This window comes from Montipora capricornis, chromosome 3 (genome assembly GCF_036669925.1).
Source record: "Montipora capricornis isolate CH-2021 chromosome 3, ASM3666992v2, whole genome shotgun sequence".
In the NCBI taxonomy this organism is placed as follows: Eukaryota; Metazoa; Cnidaria; class Anthozoa; order Scleractinia; family Acroporidae; genus Montipora; species Montipora capricornis.
Genome location: NC_090885.1, coordinates 53,451,742 through 53,471,741, shown reverse-complemented (window position 1 = coordinate 53,471,741; position 20,000 = coordinate 53,451,742). Strand labels below are relative to the sequence as shown.

Genomic DNA, 20,000 nt, shown 5'->3' with positions numbered 1-20,000 from the left:
AAGTAATGGCGAGAAGCTTCATGATAGAATTAATCCCCAAAGCCTTTGTGTTTTTTTTTGCTTGTCTTCTGAACCACAATTGGCTTATTATAATCCAAAAAACTGGGAAGGTCAAGACATTAATTAAAATAATATGTTTGAGCACATGTGGGAAAGTTAATTTCAAAATGCAATATGGGTTTACACTTACTGCAAACTAAATTTAGGAGGGAAAAACTCTGAGAAGTATGCCATTTGTTTCTTATAAGAATGATAATAAATCATGACATTGTGTAATCTGTTTGTGGATTGTGCTCATTATGCCTTGTTCTCTGTGACATCTGTAAGTTACACAGCCACTGCCTGTATCAGGGTCATCAAAGTCAGTGAAAACACAAAAGACAGGAGTACCAAAAATATGCAGCAACAAAGCAAAGATAGGAAAGAGCTACCATCGCACAAATGAACAAATTTCCCTTCAACTTGAAACATTCCGGTGAGTAATGGTGCAGTCCTATTGGCTTCTTTAAAGTTGCAGGTATGGTTGTTTATGTTTCTTGGCTGAATCGTTTGCTTTTGTTCATTAAGCATTGTTGTGAGTTTGTCACTTTAAATTTTCTTTATTTGCAGGGATGGCAGTGGTGGACCTGCGAGAATTGAGGTGATAATTAATACACCTCTGTTTCTTATAAAATTCTAACTTGTCAGCTGTATATATGACAACCTATTTGATTTGTAAACAATTTGTACATGTACTAAGTATTATTTTGATCCGGTAAAAAACAGGCCAGCTGACAGGCAACAAAGAGTATGACTATGACTGCATCAGCCAAGTCTTCTTTATTGAGAATTGGATGAGTCAAATACCATTTTAGAACAATATTGTGACAAACCTTTGCAATACAATGCTTTATTTAGCTACCACACTGACCTTGGGCTGCCTGTGGTCACAGTGTGATAGACACTGGGTGCAGAGCATGAGGCCAAACCAATCCAATTTATTGGTTGTTTTTTCCTTCCTCAACCTTGCTCAAGGTCAATATTAGTGGTACATGCCCTAGATGTAAGTGACCAACAATTCTTCAGTGAGTAAGTCAGAGGTTTTCCTTTTTAGCCACTGCAAAAGAAGTTTATGAGGCTCTCAACACAGGTCACTATTGGACTGCTACAGAGGTTTCTAGCTGCCAAGCTGCAATTGGAATCTGAAAACATGGTAAAAATTAATTGTGCCCATTGTACATGTATTAGTTTATTAAAAATTTGAATTGTTTTTAAGATTATTTATAATGAGGTTTTTTTAAGCAGTTTCAAAACAGCTTGAAACGAAAATCTTGCTCAACATTGAGAATTGTACCGGTACTCACGACTGTGTGAGTCCCATCAAGCGTAGATTTTCTCCAGACCAGCAGTTACTAGAGATGCCCGATGATGGTGATAACATTATTATCACTTACACGCTCTAGGATCGCTTCTAGATGGGGCAATATTGAAATCAAGTTTTATAGATGTCTGTTTACCACATACATAATACATTTAGTAGTTTTGAGGAACATGTATGTCCTTTTTTGTGGACGTTTAATAACTTTAATGTTATTAGTTACGTTTTTTTACGCATTCACTTTTTAGGGCAATGTCTAGATCTATTAATTTGGTAGGGGCTAGTTAATAGGTTACTTTAGACGTAGTCTGCGAACAGGCTCTCCTTTCCACCGCAAAGACAGAACCTGCTCGCAGACTACTTTGCACGCATTGTGCTATATAGCCAAGATATCGTTGACGTCACCTGTTGTCATTAATAAAATGTCGAAATAAATGGTCTCTTTTGTTTCTGTGGTTGCACATTTGAATGACAAAAGCAATCAGAAGGACGGAGAAAATCCAGTAAACCAGTCAACACGAACAACAATATTTATTACAATACTTCACATCAGCATTAAATAGTACAATCTACAAGTGATGACTTAAGAAAAAAGTAAAGGAAATATAGCGAGAGTTCTTTACCCAAATTTCTAGGTTTAGTAATCTTAAAGTACATTCTTGATATATTTTAGATTTTCTAATGTTTTGATTAACATGTTTGATCCTCTTCTATTGCTCTTTTTGTGATCGGATTCATAACAAGGGCGATAATTTCTCATATTTCAGGTCGGAATCCTTTATGATAAAACAGAGATGGGAAGAGATTTGACTCTCAAGGATATCAGCGACAATCTGTCACCTCAAGAGGTAACAGTTAAGTTCTCTTTGGAGCAATCTTTCACCTAAAAAAAATTCCGTACCCTACAGACGTCCGTGTTTCTATTTTGACCAGAAGGCGAGACTTTCACAACGACTTTTACTTGCTTTGCATTCTTTCTTGATCGGTTGCGCCGCCATGCATTTATCATCAGCTCCTCAGATCCACTTTATCGATCAAGCCTCAGGTGTTCAAAAGGTGGGTAACGTCATTGGATAAATTACTATCCATTAGATAGCGCAATTGGTTTCGCTCTGACTTATCCCCTGTATAGTGATTTATCCTGCGAATAGCGCCATCGATCGTTTGAGCGACTGGGGCCAGGCAGAGTAAGAATTCGCGACTGCTGCGGTCCCAAACGTAGCTGAACGTGACGGATCTGGCCACAGTCGTTAAAAAGGTGGATAACGCTATCGGATAAATCACTATCCACTGGATAGCGCAATTGGTTTCACTATGACTCATCTATTGGATAATGATTTATCCGGCGTATAGCGCTATCCATCGTTTGAACAACTGGGGCCTGAGTTGTAAACAGTTCACAAGTTCGAAAGAGCGAAGTGATCCATTAAAGCAATTATATCTTATTGACACCTGAAAAGTTCGGGTTGCTTCAGCGTGTTTTGAATCCGTGACCTCTGCGCAATGCCGGTGCGATGGTCTACCAACAGAGCCATGGAGCCGCTTATTTGGCAGCAGGTTAATTTGTTGGGCTCATGGACTAGTATACTAATTATATACTGAACGAAATGATACTCCCTCTCATGTCTTCTTTGGAAACTCCATGTCACATATGAAATGAAGCATATACTGAACTGCGGATATGAAATCAAGTAAAGCTATGATCCTCGCAGTTATAGACGCAATTTCAGCAATTGCGTAGAGAATCCTGAAAAATTCAAGACTTAACGGGGTTTGAACCCATGACCTCGCGATACCGGTGCGACGCTAGCCAACTGAGTTATGAAACCCCAAATGACCACCTCCCAACGTCAGTGGCTCCATAGCGCAGTTGGTTAGAGGGTCACACCGGTATCGCGAGGTCATGGGTTCAAACCCCGTTGAAGTCCTGAATTCCGTGGAAGTGAAAAAGGAAATTGAATTTGAGATCCTCCAGCTCATGAAATGAGCCACGGTTTTTCGTTTCCCTTGGCTAAATAGTTGCAATTTGCATTAGAGTTGTCAAAGAATTGTCAAGATTGAATTGTATTTTTTTTTTCTCCACCAGGAGCAGTCGTCGCCCCTGGTTCTTCACTACCGAGCAATGGACAGAACAGAGAATACTGTTACATGACGTCAGTTGTCTGGCAGATAATGTCCTCTTAAAGAAATTGTGCCGACCAACAGGTTTTGCGTCAAGATCAAAGGAGACTGAAGTACACCACCTGTAAGAAAAAGTTCTTGCAAAACAGTATTGTTTTTAAAGTTTCCTGAATTACTTCTGGGGAATGTCGTTTAAATGATTTGCGGCATTCACAATTTTTTCTTACGAAGCACATTCAAGAAACAACAGAGTTTAAGCAAAGAAGAGAAACCAATAAAAACAAAAAAAAACACTGTTATTTTTGTCTCTTACAAGTGTCTGGTTAGGACCTTTTCAGCCTGTCCCTGGCTCTGACAGATTGGTAGAGGATGGCTTCCAATACTTGACGTCTGTTAACGTAACATTATCTTTTTTTTTTTTTCAAATTTTCAATCCTTTATGAGGATCAAGCTGGAAAAAGAAATTGCGGAGGCCTCGTGCATGCGTCACTCATTTTGAGAGTCGATATTGAATGCACTTTCTGGCTTTAACGGGCCGATTACATGATCCGGGCTGGCCCGGTTAGGCGGGCAGGCTCGTTTACCCGAGATCCCGCAACGTCTGAGAAAAACACCAAAAATCACTTTGGCGATTACATGGAAAAATCTCACTCCGTCTAGCCGAGATCCCGGAATTTCGATGCCGGGATCCCGGCTCAGCGGGCTGAGATTTTTCCATGTAATCGCGTTCACCGGAACAGCTCGGTTAGCCTGGCCAGCGATTTCTAACCACATTACTCCACTTTAGAGCAAAATGGCCCACGGAATACAAATGTAGTCGTTTTTTACGTTTAAACAAAGGATAAATAAAATAGCAAACCTTGAGGCTTCTTTAAATTGTAGAATGGTGAATAACAATTTAGCGAGACAAACGTCTTTTCACTTCTTGTTGTTGTTATCTTTTGTTCATATGACAATCTAAATTTAGCCCAAGTCGGGCTGGCTCACCTCATGCAGTCGGCCCCTAAGTGAGGGAGGTTAATCCCCGCATACCCTGCTATCTGAAGGTGCCCCTGCGCTTAATAAAGCACTCGAAAGGTGCTATTTAACAATTAGACCCGTAGCCCGCAAGGGCTACGGGTCAATAGCCCATGAGGCGAAGCCGAATGGGCTGTTGACCCGTGGCCCTTTTTTGTTTTTGCAAATCTTGAATCGGTGGGCTGTGATGTATATTTTCGCCGAAAAAAAAAAAAATTTAAAACAGCTATTCTTTGTTTCTCTCCATAATCTGCACGCGAAAAATGATTGACGAATTATGTCAATCACGCGTGAAAGGATTGACAGCCTTCACGGGCGATCTGCTACCTTAACACGTGCCTTAACGCTGATTGGCGCAGCAGAATTGGCTTTCAAGTAGGGGTGGAGTTGTTGAGCAGACCGTAAACTGCACGCGAAATCCTCAAGCCCGATTTTCAAGGGGTTTCTTTTGAAGCCAAAATTACAACTTCCCGGACCTCCTGTCCCGACTGGTTTTAAGAAATCGCTCCCAAATTTTCAATTCTAATAGATGATTGTACTACCCCAAATACCGTGAGAGGAATTTTTCGTCTGCCTTCGGAGACTGATTTTATGGATTTTTCTCTGCCCAAATTAAGTCTGAGATGAGACTTTCGACTTGGCTGCGTGATATTCTACACACGGTATTGGAGTGCATTCATCTTTGACTAAGATGCAACAAAGTGCGGTTATTTTCGCAATAAAGTGAAGGGGCAGGAGCTTCTGTAGCATACAAAAATTTGGTTTTATCAACGGAGTTGATAATGTAAATTGGCCACCGTACAGAGATTCTAAAAGGTGACGTTTCGAGCGTTAGCCCTTCGTCAGAGCGAATCTTCTGTAGCAGACTCGTTCTGAGTTTGAGGTCTCAAAATAACTAAAACTTTATTCAAATAATTCAATCTACATGTATTAGCTTTAATATGAGATATAGTTTGACCCTATACATTTTTCCCCGGACACCTCGTTTTCCTTTACCGAAATCTTAATTGACCACTCCCCATGGGGCTTTTCAGGTCCAGTGAAACACAATTACGACAGAACAGAACATTCAAAAGCAACTGTTAGGAATCCCAACTGGCCGGAGGCAAGCTAGTTGGCTATTTACAAGTGCAGCTGAAAAGTTGAACCAGAGACTACCAGGACCAAATTCAACTAGTGACCAGAAAGTGTCTTGAACCCGGGATCCCTGGATCTCAAGGCAAGCGCCCTAACCACTGGGCCGCACTGCCCATCAGCTTCTTCAACACGAAGAAAATGCGTGGACGCCTACGGAGCTCCGTTATAATTCGTGCAATTGGGAAAGCCTTCAACTGCAATCTATACGCGATGTTTTAGATGCCAATGTTTATGGGTTTCGTTTTGTAGATCTTCGGTCACTTTTATTCCTAAACTAGACCCTCCGTGAGGGTACACTGGGTAGCCTTTGGTACGTGCAGCGTTTCAGACAATTTTTTTCTAGTTGGGGGGTTATTAAGACCATTTAAGGGGTCACCCAGAAGTCATACCAGCAGAGGCCCTTTGGCTCACAGGTCCTCACACGTTCGTAGGACGAAACAGATCCTTTTCTGAGGTTAAAAACCTGGCTACCGGCCTATTAATTAATCATTTGTCAGAAAGAAGAAATTCCTGTCCTCTTTAGAAAAAATAAACACGCATTGCTTACGTGTGGTAGTTACGTAACACAGCGATTTATTCCATATAAAATGTCAACTGAGCTGTGTGTTGTCTTCCAGGAGATTCAAGTCGTCCTTGCGTAATATGTAGTTCTAACAGTGCACGATATTGTTTTGGTATTGTCTATCATTGTAGTGCCATGATAGAAGTCTTGGGTAAATAACCTGAGAAGACATGTGGTTACTAGCAAAGTCCTGAACCCAGAAAGATTGAAAAAAATAAATGGGAATCGAGAAACATTGGCTTCTGGGCTGACATGTTGATAATTTTCAAGCTCCCCCACAACTTCTTTCACCACAAGTTTAAGCGTACCCTCTGAGCAGCTTTGTAATACTAAAAGTTAGTAAAGTTATTTCCTATCCGGCTGGGTTAGTATCTGGATGGGTGACCATATCCCTTCGTAAAACAGAAGCATTGGACCGAAAATACTATTAACGCTAACAAATGCACTTTATGCAAAAACAAATATTGATGCAAAAGTAAATTGATACACAGTTTTTAGAAAGAGCAGAAGGAAGTTTCCAGGACGGTCGCTCTAGAATAACATATTTACGACATGAAAACAAACATTTTGGGGGATTTTTTCTACGTTCAATTTTATTATTGTACTTTTGGTTGCACAAATAAATCGCAAAATGGAAGGTGACATCGCCAGAATTCAGCGGGCGCCGTGATTAAGTTACCGCGGCATGTTTACTCGCCAAACAGTGAAGCATCTGTGTCAAATGATGGCAAGATACCGGGTTCTCGTAAGTTAATTTTTCTGTCAAGAGTTATAAAGTTTGACAATAAATGAGCGAATTCAAAACAAAGATCACAATCGCTTAAACTCTGAGTGAGGTTGACCATTGTTTCTGCAAAGTCAAAAATTTACTCTCCAAGACGACGTTATTTATCACCAGGTAATTCCATCATTTTGGAAATAGCAGCTACTTTATTATTCACCGGCGTCACAATTTTTGGCTGATTTGGGGGCTCATTTTGTTGAAACTTAAGCACTCTTCCAACAGACCTGTTTATTTTCGTGAAACCTTTCCTGCTTACAGGCAATACTAAAAATATCTTCCGGTATCACGTTTCAACTTTAAGCTCGAAAATTCAATACACAACATGATATTGTAATTCACAAAGGCAGAAAATATCACAGAATCCTTTTCTAGCGAAACATTTTATTGAAACAAACAACATAAGATGCACTAAAACGCCATTCGCGTTGCAATGACTTTCGACGCCATTGCTGTTAACGAGAATAACAAACTCACGAGGCAGAATGTAATTTATCTTTACTTAAGTTAGCACAACAGAAAAACGCTAACGTCATTTTGACACGAAAATGATTTACTATTGCCATAAAAACTATCCAGTTAAGCTCGCATATCATAAAACATGATGAATTTCATAAAGGCCACCTTTTCCAGCGAACAATTTTTTGAAACAAACAACATATTTGCTATTAGTGGCAAAAACCCCTTCCTATTTCATTGCGTCCGTGAAGAGAAAAAACTCAATCGTGTCAAATATGCGCAATAATATTACAACAAACTAAAATTTCAGGATCAAACCGTTTCCATGAAGAACCTTTTCCTTGAATAATGAAGCACAAAAATAGACGATAAGCTTTCTTTCAAATAATTCTTGGCTGTCACATTTCCTTTTTTTTTTTTTTACCTGAAGACTGTGCAGAGTTGATCACAGATCCACTTAAGGTGTTCGATTCGTTCTCTGTCTTTGTTGAACCCATAAGTTACCAGAGAATTTTCTATTTGGTTTCAGTGTTCTACATAACAGCACACTTGGTAAAATCTTAGAATGCAGTTCACTTTGATTTCGGCTCGACGGGCGACAGATTGTTGTCGAAGTCCATTACTCGTCGCTTTTAAAGGGGCTAGGTCACGCAATTTTAGGCAATTTCAGCATTGATCAAATGGTCATAGAATTACCTGAAATAACAAAATAACGGCTCAAAACTATAGAGGAACTCAAACAAAACAGAGGAAAGCTAAGGAGGGACAAGGATGGACAAAACTGGGGAGGATTTATATGGATTGCATTTGGGTAAATTTGAAAAACGTCGGCCCCCCCTTTTTTTCAAATTTATATCAGTTTATATCAAAATGTCATTTAAACAGCTGGAAAATCATTCTCAATTGTTACGTGGCCGTGATTTTGTAAATGAAAGACTCTTGCTCTGCCAATTTGACGTTTAGAGCTCATAACTAACAAAATTAAACAAAATTACCTAAAACAGCGTGACCTAGCCCCTTTAAGATTCCACCGTCTGTCTTGTTCACTATCCAATTGACTTGCCATTATTGAGCTTCACAAGGGTATATTTTGTTCAAAGGTCCACTAAAACGCCATTCGCGTTACATGACTTTCGACGCCATTGCCGGTTAAGTTTATCGTTCTACCGTGTCCACCAGAGAAATCTACGCATTTTCACTACCCTCTCTATCCTAAGAAAATACAAGCAGAAGGCGCTATGCTCAAAGACACCACTTAGCAGGGGAGTGACAGGCAAGACTTTTACCGACACGGAAAAAAATGAAAAATAAAAAAATAAAAAAAATAAAACAAACAAATGAAACGCAGATCCCGACTGGGTTTGCCATACTGGCAACCCAGTAATGAGATCTCTTTGACGAGTTCTGTCTCCCTTAAGCCATTAATGTTGATGGCTGCCTTGAATTATCAGCCACGCTTGGATAAGTTGGAACAACAGCAAAGCGCGATGCAACTCCTTTTTCAAGTGTGTCTTCGAGTTTAGACCTGTTTAAGGCTTGGTCCACACGTAACCGGATTATGACGTTATAAATTCAGATCCAGTCTTTACTGCGTAAATATTCACCATAGCCGCGGGTCTAAAACAGAGGTCACATTCCCCAGGTCAACACTAGAAGTCCTTGCTCCAGTTATGAACAACTAAGCCAAAAAATCTCCCTAGACCTGAAACAACATTTTTGTAGAGTGATTAGGGCTAGGAAACACTTTTGATGTTGTTTTTATGTCTGTAGCACAGTGGAATGTGACCTGTGTCATTTCGTATCATCCAAACCCAAATTTACCCATCAAGTGGGCTCAGGGAAACGCGTGGTCCTTTCTCACCCTCCTGTCTGCTGCTCGCATCCAGTCTTTCCTTATTTTAGCAATTCAGAGCGGCTCGTTAAATATGTAGCTATTTTCACGCGAAGATTTTTTACAAGCATAGTATTTTTTGCACTGACATTTATGGCGGCATGTCTGACGCAACGCAGCGCATGTTATTTGATGGCTATGCGGATACGTGTGACTTAAGCCATACGACCATATCAACTTCTCTTTCTTCTTGGCCGCCTTAATAAGATGGCGAATGCACAAAATTAAACATTGCGAGTCAAAGCAGCCTCTTTTTGCCAACGATCAGCCCATCGTTTTGAATTGTTATGTCTGTAGCACAGTGGAATGTGACCTGTGTCATTTCGTATCATCCAAACCCAAATTTACCCATCAAGTGGGCTCAGGGAAACGCATGGTCCTTTCTCACCCTCCTGTCTGCTGCTCGCATCCAGTCTTTCCTTATTTTAGCAATTCAGAGCGGCTCGTTAAATATGTAGCTATTTTCAGATCAAGACGCACCTGGGAACATAAAATTGCATCGTAACATGGTTCGCACAGAGTTTTCGTTGCAAAATCAAAGACTTTTTCCAGACTTCCAAAATGTCAATTTCTTTTTCCAGACCCAAGTTTAGCATATATAGTTTGTCCCATGGTGCTCTATGAACATACAGTAACCACGTAACCACGATGCAGTGCTGGTGTAAGAGAGATCTGAGCCTTCTGGGTCTGTGATTGAATATTTTCGGCAAAGACGAAATTTTAAATAAGATTTGACTACCTGCAAAAATTCACTTAGCAATAAAGCACTTGTTTCAGTTTTGAAACCAAAAAATTATCCAGACTTTTTATTATTTTTCCAGACTTTTTCCAGGTCTGGAAAACTGGTTTGCAAATTTCCAGACTTTTTCAAGAATTCAAGACTTTGTACGAACCCTGTCGTAAATGATATTTTCGATACAATGAGCAGGGATACCATGACAAATTGTGGCTTGTTAATTCATTGTCTTTATTTAAAAAACACACTAGGTTAAACAATAAAACAAAGATGGCTCCTGGTTCAAAATGGCTTGAATCAACTGGCATCAACTGTGACACTATCTTCACTGACCCTACAGCCGCTTCTTGTTCCCTGTTTAAAATACACTACTTCTTACAGGAACTGATGCAACAAATGGCCAAAAATAATCTTTAAAAGTCCCCTTTGTTTATTAAAAAGCATTAAAATCGTTCTGTATCGATTCGGTGGCTCAGTGGTTTACAATGTCAGCTAATGCACGGTATACGCGAAGATTTTTTACAAGCATAGTATTTTTTGCACTGACATTTATGGCGGCATGTCCGACGTAACGCAGCGCATGTTATTTGATGGCTATGCGGATACGTGTGACTTAAGCCATACGACCATATCAACTTCTCTTTCTTCTTGGCCGCCTTAATAAGATGGCGAATGCACAAAATTAAACATTGCGAGTCAAAGCAGCCTCTTTTTGCCAACGATCAGCCCATCGTTTTGAATTTTTATGAGAGTATTCTCCCAAACTCAGCCTTCCGTCAACGAGATAGGCACAATACCAACAAAATCGGTCTTTCACAGTTTCCTTAGCATCTGTTTGAGAGCTGTTTTCCTCAAAGAGACAGGGGATAACGGATTTCCTTCTATGTTCTCGTGATTTAGCAAATAGTTTGAACCCAATGCCCTAGTACTGGCATTGGCTGTCTGTTTTTCGTCCAGTGACAACTATACACTAGTTTCATTCCGTGGCGGTTCAGGGGTGGAACGCTTTAAGTGAGGCAAAGGAACAAAAACCGCCGGTTTCGGCATATCACTAGTCCACTCTTTTTTGGCGGATTTTTGCCGATCTTCTTTCCAGGATGACATGGATGACCGCGGGGTCCGCTCTTTTGGCGTGTCGCCTGTACTCGACACTGGTAATTTATTGTACGTCTTTGTCGGCTGAGAGCTGTGATCAGCAGGAGGTGTTCGATGTTGCCGACGTGACTGCCTGTCACGCGGCCTCGTTTCAATACCAAGGTTTTGATGAATGTCACGCGCAATTTGATAGGGATTGCGTGACCTTCGGCGTGAAACGCGTATTCCTTTAGGTTGTTCTCTACTGCCACTGGGACCGTTTTGAGGTCTACTTGCATTCTGATCAACAGACACGCCTGGTGTCTGGTTGGTTGACGTTGACTTTTCATCAGGATTTATAGCTTGTGGTGGCTCCCGCGGGCCCTCCCCAGCGTACTGGTCACGTGGTCTTTCCACACTTTCCTGAACTTGAACACGAGCAGATTCATTTATTACGTTTTGATCATGTGGAGTTTGAGAAAGATCACGGAAACATTCGTTTTCATTGGGCTCGTGCGTCCTTGGAACCGAACTCTGGTCACTTGGAGCCTCGATAATTTCATAAAGTCTCTCACTGGGGAATTGATCGCGTCTCACGTGATCACGAGTCAGGAGAATCTCATACGGTCTATCACTGGGTTGATCGCTTGTCACGTGATCAAGAGGTACAACGTGATGTTGACCACGTGGCCTTCGAGCAAAACTCGCGTCATGTGCCACACGACTGTGATCAGAAGACCTTGGAGTAAGGCTTGGTTCATTAGGGTCAGGTGATCTTGGGCGAACGTTTTCAGGTGATATATAAGAGTATTCATGTAACCGTGGAGTTCCCGTTGGACTGCCAGGTTGTCCGTGTGCTGGACTTTGCTCGTGAGGTACTTGATAGTTGTCGTGTAATCGCGGAGATACTTGATCTAGTGCCCTCTGACACAAATCCTGCGCTCTTGGCGAGGCCAGTGAATCATACTGGAAGCGATAGTATTCATAAGGTGACCGTCGATGAGTTAGAGTTGGAACTTGATTGACATCACAATTTGGTTGCCCTGGATTCGATTCTTCTGGTGCTGCCTGATACTGGTTATCCAAGTTTGGACTTGACGGTCGATCCCGCGGATGATCATACTGATCACGACCAGGTTGTGCAAGATAATGTTCCCTTCCGCTCCTTGGCAGAGGCAGTATTCGATAGTGGTCTCGTGGTTTCTCTGAGACCGCGCGTGGTTCGTAAGGAATGTGATACCGCTCACGAACAACTACGTGATCCCGGGGTATCTGGCGCGGGATGCTGTTTGCGCCCACAGGGATCGAATAATGATCGATGAGTTCTTGATCAATACCTGGGGGTCTTGACGTATGATGACTATCTCGGACTTCAGCTACAGCGGGGTGGGTTTTCCTGCGTGGGAGAGGGGGCACTCCCTCTGAGCCATGAGAGGACAAACCAGGGACAGGAGGCTTATTTTTTGTAATAGGAGGCTCCAAAGGAATGGACACCTCAGACGCGGAACATGACACGTTTTTATTGACTGTATCCACAGCATCACGAGCGCTCGCGGGTCCGTGCGACGGAGCAACATTGGACGCTGTATCAGTAGCGATCTGTAGACTGGATTGAATAGAGCTTGCAGTCCCCTCTGGTGGGGCCAACGGGGCTTTACGGCATTCCTCTATGGTAGGCGTTGAACACGTCTTTTCCGTATAACTGTGTCGATAACTAGCAGATTTTTTCAGCAGCTTTCCTCGGGGTTTGTATTGTAAGGGAAGAGGAGCAGAAGCCCACGACTGTTTATCAGACACTGAAGCAGCTTTCTCAACTTGTAGTTCTTTTTCTGGCAAATCAACCACCTGTTTGTTGAGTGTTATGGCGGCTGAAGATGGCAAAGATACATTTGACAAAGAATCACCGTCTCCCATGGAAAGCAAGTTCTTGGCACCATGAATTTCCTCGCCAGGAAATTGTTCCACCCCACCACTCGTGGAATCCTGTGCGGTTATATTCGCTGGAATATCATCTGAATCATCAGCTTGAAGGATTTTCCCTTCAATTTCATACCTTTTTCCAAGAAGGCAGCGGCATTTGCAAGAAATTTTGCGCCACAGAAAGCGAAACCTTTCCTTTTTAAAACAATGGAAGAAAAAAATGACCACACCCAAGACAATAAGCGCTACTGCTAACAAGCAGTGAAAAGTGATATAAAGCGCAAAATTCTGCCGGTAACGAATCAACAATATTCCCAAAGCAATGTTTGCAACAGTAACCAATAAAATAACGCAGTTCCCTCTAAGGAGGTCGTCCATTTCAACTCTGTCTGGTAAAGCCGATTTATCCACACCACCCACATTCTCTTCTTCTCCGCTTGGCGACGTGTTTTGCTGAATCACCAATGCATTTTCCTCTGCTACAGTTTCTGTTCCATCGCCTTCTGATTCCACTTGTAAGAAAGTATTGGTATCATAACTGTCTCTGATTATGTTTGACAAGCGAAGAAAGATGATTACATCAATAAGTACTATCAAGCAGGCTGGACCAACAAACGCCCCGTAGAATGGATTTGATCGCAACAAGCAACTGCAAAGAAACGATTAAAACATTTACTTAGAAGGAAAAAAAATATGAACAAGTCAGTACTTCTGAGCTTCGTCTGTCCTCAGTTGTGGCATTTTTGAGGCTACCTCTATTTGGAAATTTGCCAAAATTTGCCAAATCTACCCACTGCAGCAGTAAGAGGCTGAAAACGTTTCAAAAGGTCATTACTTAAAAAGCAAGTCTTGATCCTGCCAAGATACATAAGCTACAAAAGGTCGCCGTTCTCAATTTAAGGAGAGCTAACTTACTCAAAGTTGCCAATTAAATTATTTGCAACTGCAGTTATAGAGGACATGATTGGTGCGTCGGTTTACGCTACGAATTACAGACACAGCTTTGAGAAAAAAACTCTCGTGTGTTTTATGAAAAAGGTTTAAGTCCAGGTAAGGCCTTTAAATACAACTCTGATGGTGGTCTCTAGTGTCCTTTCAAGAGTACTGGCGCCAAATGCTTCTAAATTAATATAGATTTTTTTAAAAATGAAGTTTGTTCGAAAACTGTAAGCATAAAGAGGAGGATCCAAGAGAATGAAAAAAATAATGAGTAGGAGTTCTCGTTTGAGAAAAAAAAATAAGCAATCGCAATAAGCGTTCATTGTTTTCCCTCAGTACCATGTTCAATCACGAATCATGAAGTCAAATGGGGCCTTGAGCAACTGTTCTAAGTTCAGGTTTTATTCAAAGCTCTCGCCGAACTACGGCGTCATCGGACAATACCAAAATTGAGAATTGTAGCGTCAAACCTCGCTTGGTCTGTTTATTCGTAACCAATCTCAGTTGTTTCGATAAGGCTTGGAAAAATCGCGTGAAATTGCCCGAAGTGCTCGCAATCAGATTTAATGTAAATGAAAGTAATTTAGTTTAAGGGGTTGTGTCAGAAAATATAACAAAATTCAGCGACTGCAGGGCTCGAAATAACGGCCGGTCAACGGACAATGTCCGAACTGATTTTGGAGTTGACCGGTCAACCTTTCGTCTTGCCGTTCAAGTTCACCGGTCACATTTGATCGTTTTGAAAATGAAATAAATTAAAATTTCCATGCTGTTCAGTTGTAGCAAGTCGCTGTGTATTGTCATTTGCGGAACTTTGATCTGAAGCAACAAGAACCGTTGTTGACAATGAGTGCTTTAAATTAAAGTGCTATAAGCTCTAAGCAACAACTTTTTTTGGAAATATATAACGCCAGTTTTGGTTCATGGGCCCCTGTTTTAAGAGTTATTTATTTTATATAATTTGACAGGCCAGAAACGGTACGTGACCAAGCTAAAATGAATTTGACCGGTCATCGTGTCCGGAGACTTTCCGGAAATTATTTCGAGCCCTGGACTAGGATTTCGCTACCAAATCACGAGAAAGGTGAAAATACCTACTTTAAAGAATGGAAAAAGGTTTGAATAAAACAGCAAATATACAAAAGGAGGTCTCAAGGGATAGGCAAGAAGATTAAAATAAATTGCAATTGTTCAGCCAATTGACCAGGTTTTGAAAAATTATCTCTGTTGTTTGCAACTTAAATTATTATGTATGCTACAGACATTTATAAAATAATTAGGATAGTACGCGCACTCTCAATGGTCAATAGGTGTGTTTAGATGATAGTATATAAATACGGCTGTGACATCACATGAATTTTGATTGGTTATGTGTTGTTAGAGGCACGTTTTGATTGGCTAGTGGGAAACACTCGGGGATTTGGGAGAATTCGCGACAGTTATGCAAACCCTCGACTGCGTCTCGGTTCGAATTCTCCAAAATTCCCCCTCGTGTTTAGACGAGGCAACGTAAACACGGAAAAGACCTCGAATTGCTTAATTAATAATTGTCATGACCCATTGATTTGTTCAGTTTAAAGATAAGTTCTGGGTTAGATTGCATAGCGAGTAGGGACGAGTAATTGGTATAACTAAAGAAAATCTGTTGCACAGCCCCTTTGAAAACAAGGCTTCTGGATGTATTGGGCACCCAACCTCAAATCAGGAACGCAGACATTAGGTACTGGTTTCTAGGTCAGTACTGTACTTACTAATCTTCGACTTGATAATTCTCCACATTACCAGCAATGGTGATTCCGCAAATAATAAGTGGTATACCTGCAGTGAGACGGAGAAATCAACGAGAATCCCACAGTCAAGTTTCCCAAGCCCTGCTACGTCTATATTTGAAAGAGAAAGAAACTAAAAGAAAAGTCCACAACAAATGTTTGCTCCGCAAGACTGGTCAAAGCTTTTCAAGTTATTTTTGAATTGCGTCGCATCTTTTACCGCCCTACTCCAACCCTGAAAAATAGGATATATATATATATATATATTATTTTTTTTTTTTGGGGGGGGGGGGGGGGGGGGAATTAGAGTCGCACCTCTTGTTGAACACTATATTTCATTGGCTGTATAGTGTCGTGCTTCATATTGTTTTCTGTGCTAAATCCATTATCTTTGTTCGTTCAATTGTTCTTTTGGCCAATCCTGAAGCCCGTTCAATGAGGAACGACACGAACCAGGATTTTTCCCTTTCCATGTAAAGCAATTTGTTTTGATAACAATTCATACAAACAATTTCTGTAGTGTCCAACTAGCGTTTTACGGCTAATTATAAAGCTCATTATTCAACCGTTTATTTTGGGTCTGAAGGGATTCAGGCTAAAAAGACTTACCCCAACTCGTCATGTAATATCTAAGAACAGGATTGTATTCTTCAGGTTTAATGGCTGTTCGTATTAGTCGGTGAAGACAAATTCCACTGCATCCAATCCACAGCAATGAAGACAACACAAAATAATGCAGTAGTACTCCAACTGAGCGACACACAAGCTTATTCGAAACTTGATTGATTCCCGACACGAAAACGACAATTGTCACCAGCAATGCAAGGCACTCATTCATCAACATCGCCGCGTCATCTCTGTCGAACCGTAGCTCCCTGAAAAAGAAGTGATAAGTTATGATTAGTGCGGAGTACTTCTTTTCCGAGTCATGTCACGTCTCGGTCGTTGGAAAATAGGCCATTGTACAGTTGTTTGCTCAGTGATCTAGCCTATGAATGGCTGCGAGGCTGCCGATGACCTTGTATTGATACAGACCTCACTGCTTTTATCATGTTAATAATATACATGAAAAAATTACTCGATTCTGATTGGCTGAGAGCTGTGCAGTTCAAGTGTAACACAGTGCAAAAAGTGTAATACACCAGGCCTATGGCTCGCGCAATTTTGGTCGTCTTTGAAAAATTGTGTATTCTAATTACCGTCACTTGCAACTTAACTACCTGTCCACACGCGTGACAAAAACATGTTCTGCCGGCCAATCAAAATTCAACGTTTTGACACTCAAACTTCAAAGTTTACCCGCCAACTTAGGAACGATTTGGCGCCAGTTACGCAAATGATCGCAGCTGATTTATTTGCCGTTTGGCAAGACATGCCCTTTACAATAAATAAGCTAGGTAGGAATTTCAAGCAAGGTGTTCAAAACAGCAAAAGACAAAATGCCCGTACGCGTTGTTGACTTTGCTTCCGGTGAAGTGTTTGCGGAATGGCGCCAAAACGTTCCAAAGTGGGCAGGTAACCTTTTACGTTTGATTGTCAAAACTTTGAATTTTGACTGGCCGGCAGAACATGTTTTTGTCAAGCGTGTGGACAGGTAGTTGCAAGGGATGGTAGTTTACATTGACAGAAAAGCACAAGGGTTTGTATCAACCCCAGGGTCGAAGGCAGCCTCGCTTCCATTCTTAGGCCAGGTAACCCAGCTACAACTGTAAAAAGCACTACCACACGATGCAGTATGGCATAATTTTGCTGATTTTAGCAAGGCAAAAACAACGATAAAGCTGTTTAAAAAACCATGTATAAAAAATTAACAACATGCAACGTAATGATGAAATACTTCATGGGTTTATCCTTAACATAACTGGCTTACTGCTGGATGAACTCTGTTCTGCATTCTTCTTTCAAAAGCAAAACTTAAATTTCTTAGAGGAGTTGTTTTACAGATTTTTTCGTTCATTTCATGAAGCTATGGGAGCATTATGGTGAAATATTACTGGCAATAATATGGCAAAGTCTAGTAGAGACGTGAAAATAGAGAGGTCGCCTCAGCATGTTATAATGTAACTTATTCTACGTACCTCAGAACTGCATAAGTTACCATTGTTATCAGGATCAGCAGAGAAGCAATTCCGGCAGCAGCAAATAAAATAAACCGCATAGCGCCATGGAGCGACTTGAGGAACCTTGCACCCTGAGTTGTCTCCACAGACGCTCCTGGCTTGCTTACATTCTACAAACGATGGAAAAAAGCGAGTTAAAGTTGACGCTAGTTCATTTAAATTCAATTCGAGTATCTAACAAGGAGAAGAAACGAGGAAGGGTAACAAATAGGAGTAACAAGGAGGAGTAAGGATGGCCCTGTGGTAACACTTGTGCCTCCCAACTCTACGGACCCAGGATCGCATGCTAAATTCTTATGTGGGCTGAGTGTCAGTTGATCTCAATCTTACTCCGAGGGTTTTTCTCCGGGCACTCCGGTTTTTGTCCCCCAGCAAAATCGACTCCCAGCTTATTTCATCTGGCTGTGCTGCTGTGCTCCGAGGTCATGCATGGGTCGTGTTCAGAGACCGAGCGTCCAGCCGGATGCACAGCACCTTCGGTACGACCTCGTTGAGCTGCGCCCTTAGCAGTTCAGTCCCCAGGGCGATTAGTAGGCCAGATATATTCGAAGATATATACATTTAACACCAACAGAATTTTGGTTGAAAAGATTTTTTTTCACTGGATGAGAACAGTTTAAAAAGGAGGCAACATTTCCTACCATAACATACTCAAGTCAAATGCCCGGAATCACTTGTGATGCAGATGAAGGAAGAAGAAAAATGTCATGCAATCTTGGAGGGGGTGGGGACCACGAACTTATCTTAGTAGCAGGGCTGGCATGAGCAAGATTATTTCAACAAAAATTAATTTCCTCTACTTCCTTTTGTCTCCCGGGAAAAAAAACGTACACTTGAATTGACTGAATTGTATTAAGACCGCGCCGAAGAAGCACATTGGGATTATTATTATTATTCATCGAGTCAAATCGGTTGACAACGCGCGCAATAGTGGAGTGGGGTGGGGTGGGGTTGAGGTGGTATTCACCCCGTTAGCTTCTTACCATCATGACAGCAACGATGTTACTGTTTACACGCTGTAAGCACTTCGTGACGGTACTGTTGCCTTGAAATGAAACTTGACTGCAGTCCACATTCTCCTTCCAGCTACCAAACCCACCTAAGGACAAAAACTTGGTGAGTAGTATCCAGTACCACAGGAGGAAAACTTACAGTATAGACTGGATTCTCGATACTCGATTTTTGCTTCAAGATGGTGAAGACTTGGTTAAGAATCGAGGATCATGAAGCTTTAAAATATGCTAAACTCGAAAAGAGTTCACGGACGCGATTAGTTTGAAATGTGATCCGTCTTCTCGCCCAAACCTGCTCAGAAGGGGCGTGGCGCGGAGGCCCTCCTTGGCCGGTTTGGGCGAGAAGACTAGGGAAGCGATTTATTGTTGTGTAACAACGCATGCAATGTCTACATAACACAACTCAAATTCCCTTAGAATATCAGATAAAGGAGTTTTTCCCCAGTCGGTTTTTATGAAACATTTTTGTTTCAAGGCCTCACCATTTGCACTGAAATTCCAGTAGACTGATAACGGTTGCTTTCCTTCCTGTTCAAACACAAAAATAACAGTAGCTTATCCCTTAGATGAAACAGCCCAACAAACTTCATCTACCTTGGATAGATTCAAATACGCAATAATTGTTAAACGAAACCCCAGCATTCGTTTCTAGCAAAATTAAAATTGATTTTCATCATTAAGGTTTCATCGTATGGTTAAGTGTAATGAGTGAGGGATATATATATATATATATCGCAACTCTTTAATTAAGTGCCTAAGAATGAGGATATATATGAAATTGTCATATATTTAAGCATCTGGCCCTTGCCTGGTAGGGAAGGGGGAGGGGGGGGGGGGTCTTTCTCAGCTTACAGGTACATGTAACACTACTCAAGGTCTTTTTTCCTCAAATGCCTGCTATTTTCCACCAGTAGCTTTATTCAGAAAGTGTGAACATATAGGTGTTTGATACAAACGCGACCATTTGCAGTCGATAATGGTAAATTAATAGTCAAAATAATGCAAACTAAGTCCTTATGAAATCGACATTTTTAAATCAAACTCTTCAAATCCTTAGGCCCGGTTCAAACGTCGAACTTTTCATTTGGACTGAATCTAATGCAA

The 20,000-nt window shown here is 41.2% G+C and overlaps 2 protein-coding genes across 3 annotated transcripts in view; one reads left to right on the top strand and one right to left on the bottom strand.

Moving 5' to 3' along the window:
- LOC138043380 (polycomb group RING finger protein 1-like) overlaps positions 1–4,342 on the top strand; it is a 10,710-nt gene extending 6,368 nt beyond the window's left edge. Inside the window, exons 6-10 of one of the 2 annotated variants that reach the window (XM_068889622.1) lie at positions 352–475; positions 610–640; positions 1,094–1,192; positions 2,125–2,205; positions 3,444–4,342. In XM_068889622.1, the coding sequence (XP_068745723.1) occupies positions 352–475; positions 610–640; positions 1,094–1,192; positions 2,125–2,205; positions 3,444–3,509 (401 nt within the window). In that variant the 3' untranslated portion in view covers positions 3,510–4,342. Of the gene's footprint in view, positions 1–327; positions 476–609; positions 641–1,093; positions 1,193–2,124; positions 2,206–3,443 lie in introns of both variants that reach the window. The other variant, XM_068889621.1, reaches the window with a different exon arrangement.
- Positions 4,343–10,275: 5,933 nt separating this feature from the next.
- The window catches only part of LOC138043378 (adhesion G protein-coupled receptor A3-like), a 37,519-nt gene continuing 27,794 nt past the window's right edge, over positions 10,276–20,000 (bottom strand). The window contains exons 14-19 of the mRNA XM_068889616.1: positions 19,379–19,424; positions 18,867–18,982; positions 17,842–17,993; positions 16,373–16,638; positions 15,746–15,812; positions 10,276–13,704 (exon numbers count right to left, since the gene is read on the bottom strand). Coding sequence (XP_068745717.1) covers positions 11,025–13,704; positions 15,746–15,812; positions 16,373–16,638; positions 17,842–17,993; positions 18,867–18,982; positions 19,379–19,424 — 3,327 coding nt within the window. The 3' untranslated portion in view covers positions 10,276–11,024. The remainder of the gene's footprint in view (positions 13,705–15,745; positions 15,813–16,372; positions 16,639–17,841; positions 17,994–18,866; positions 18,983–19,378; positions 19,425–20,000) is intronic.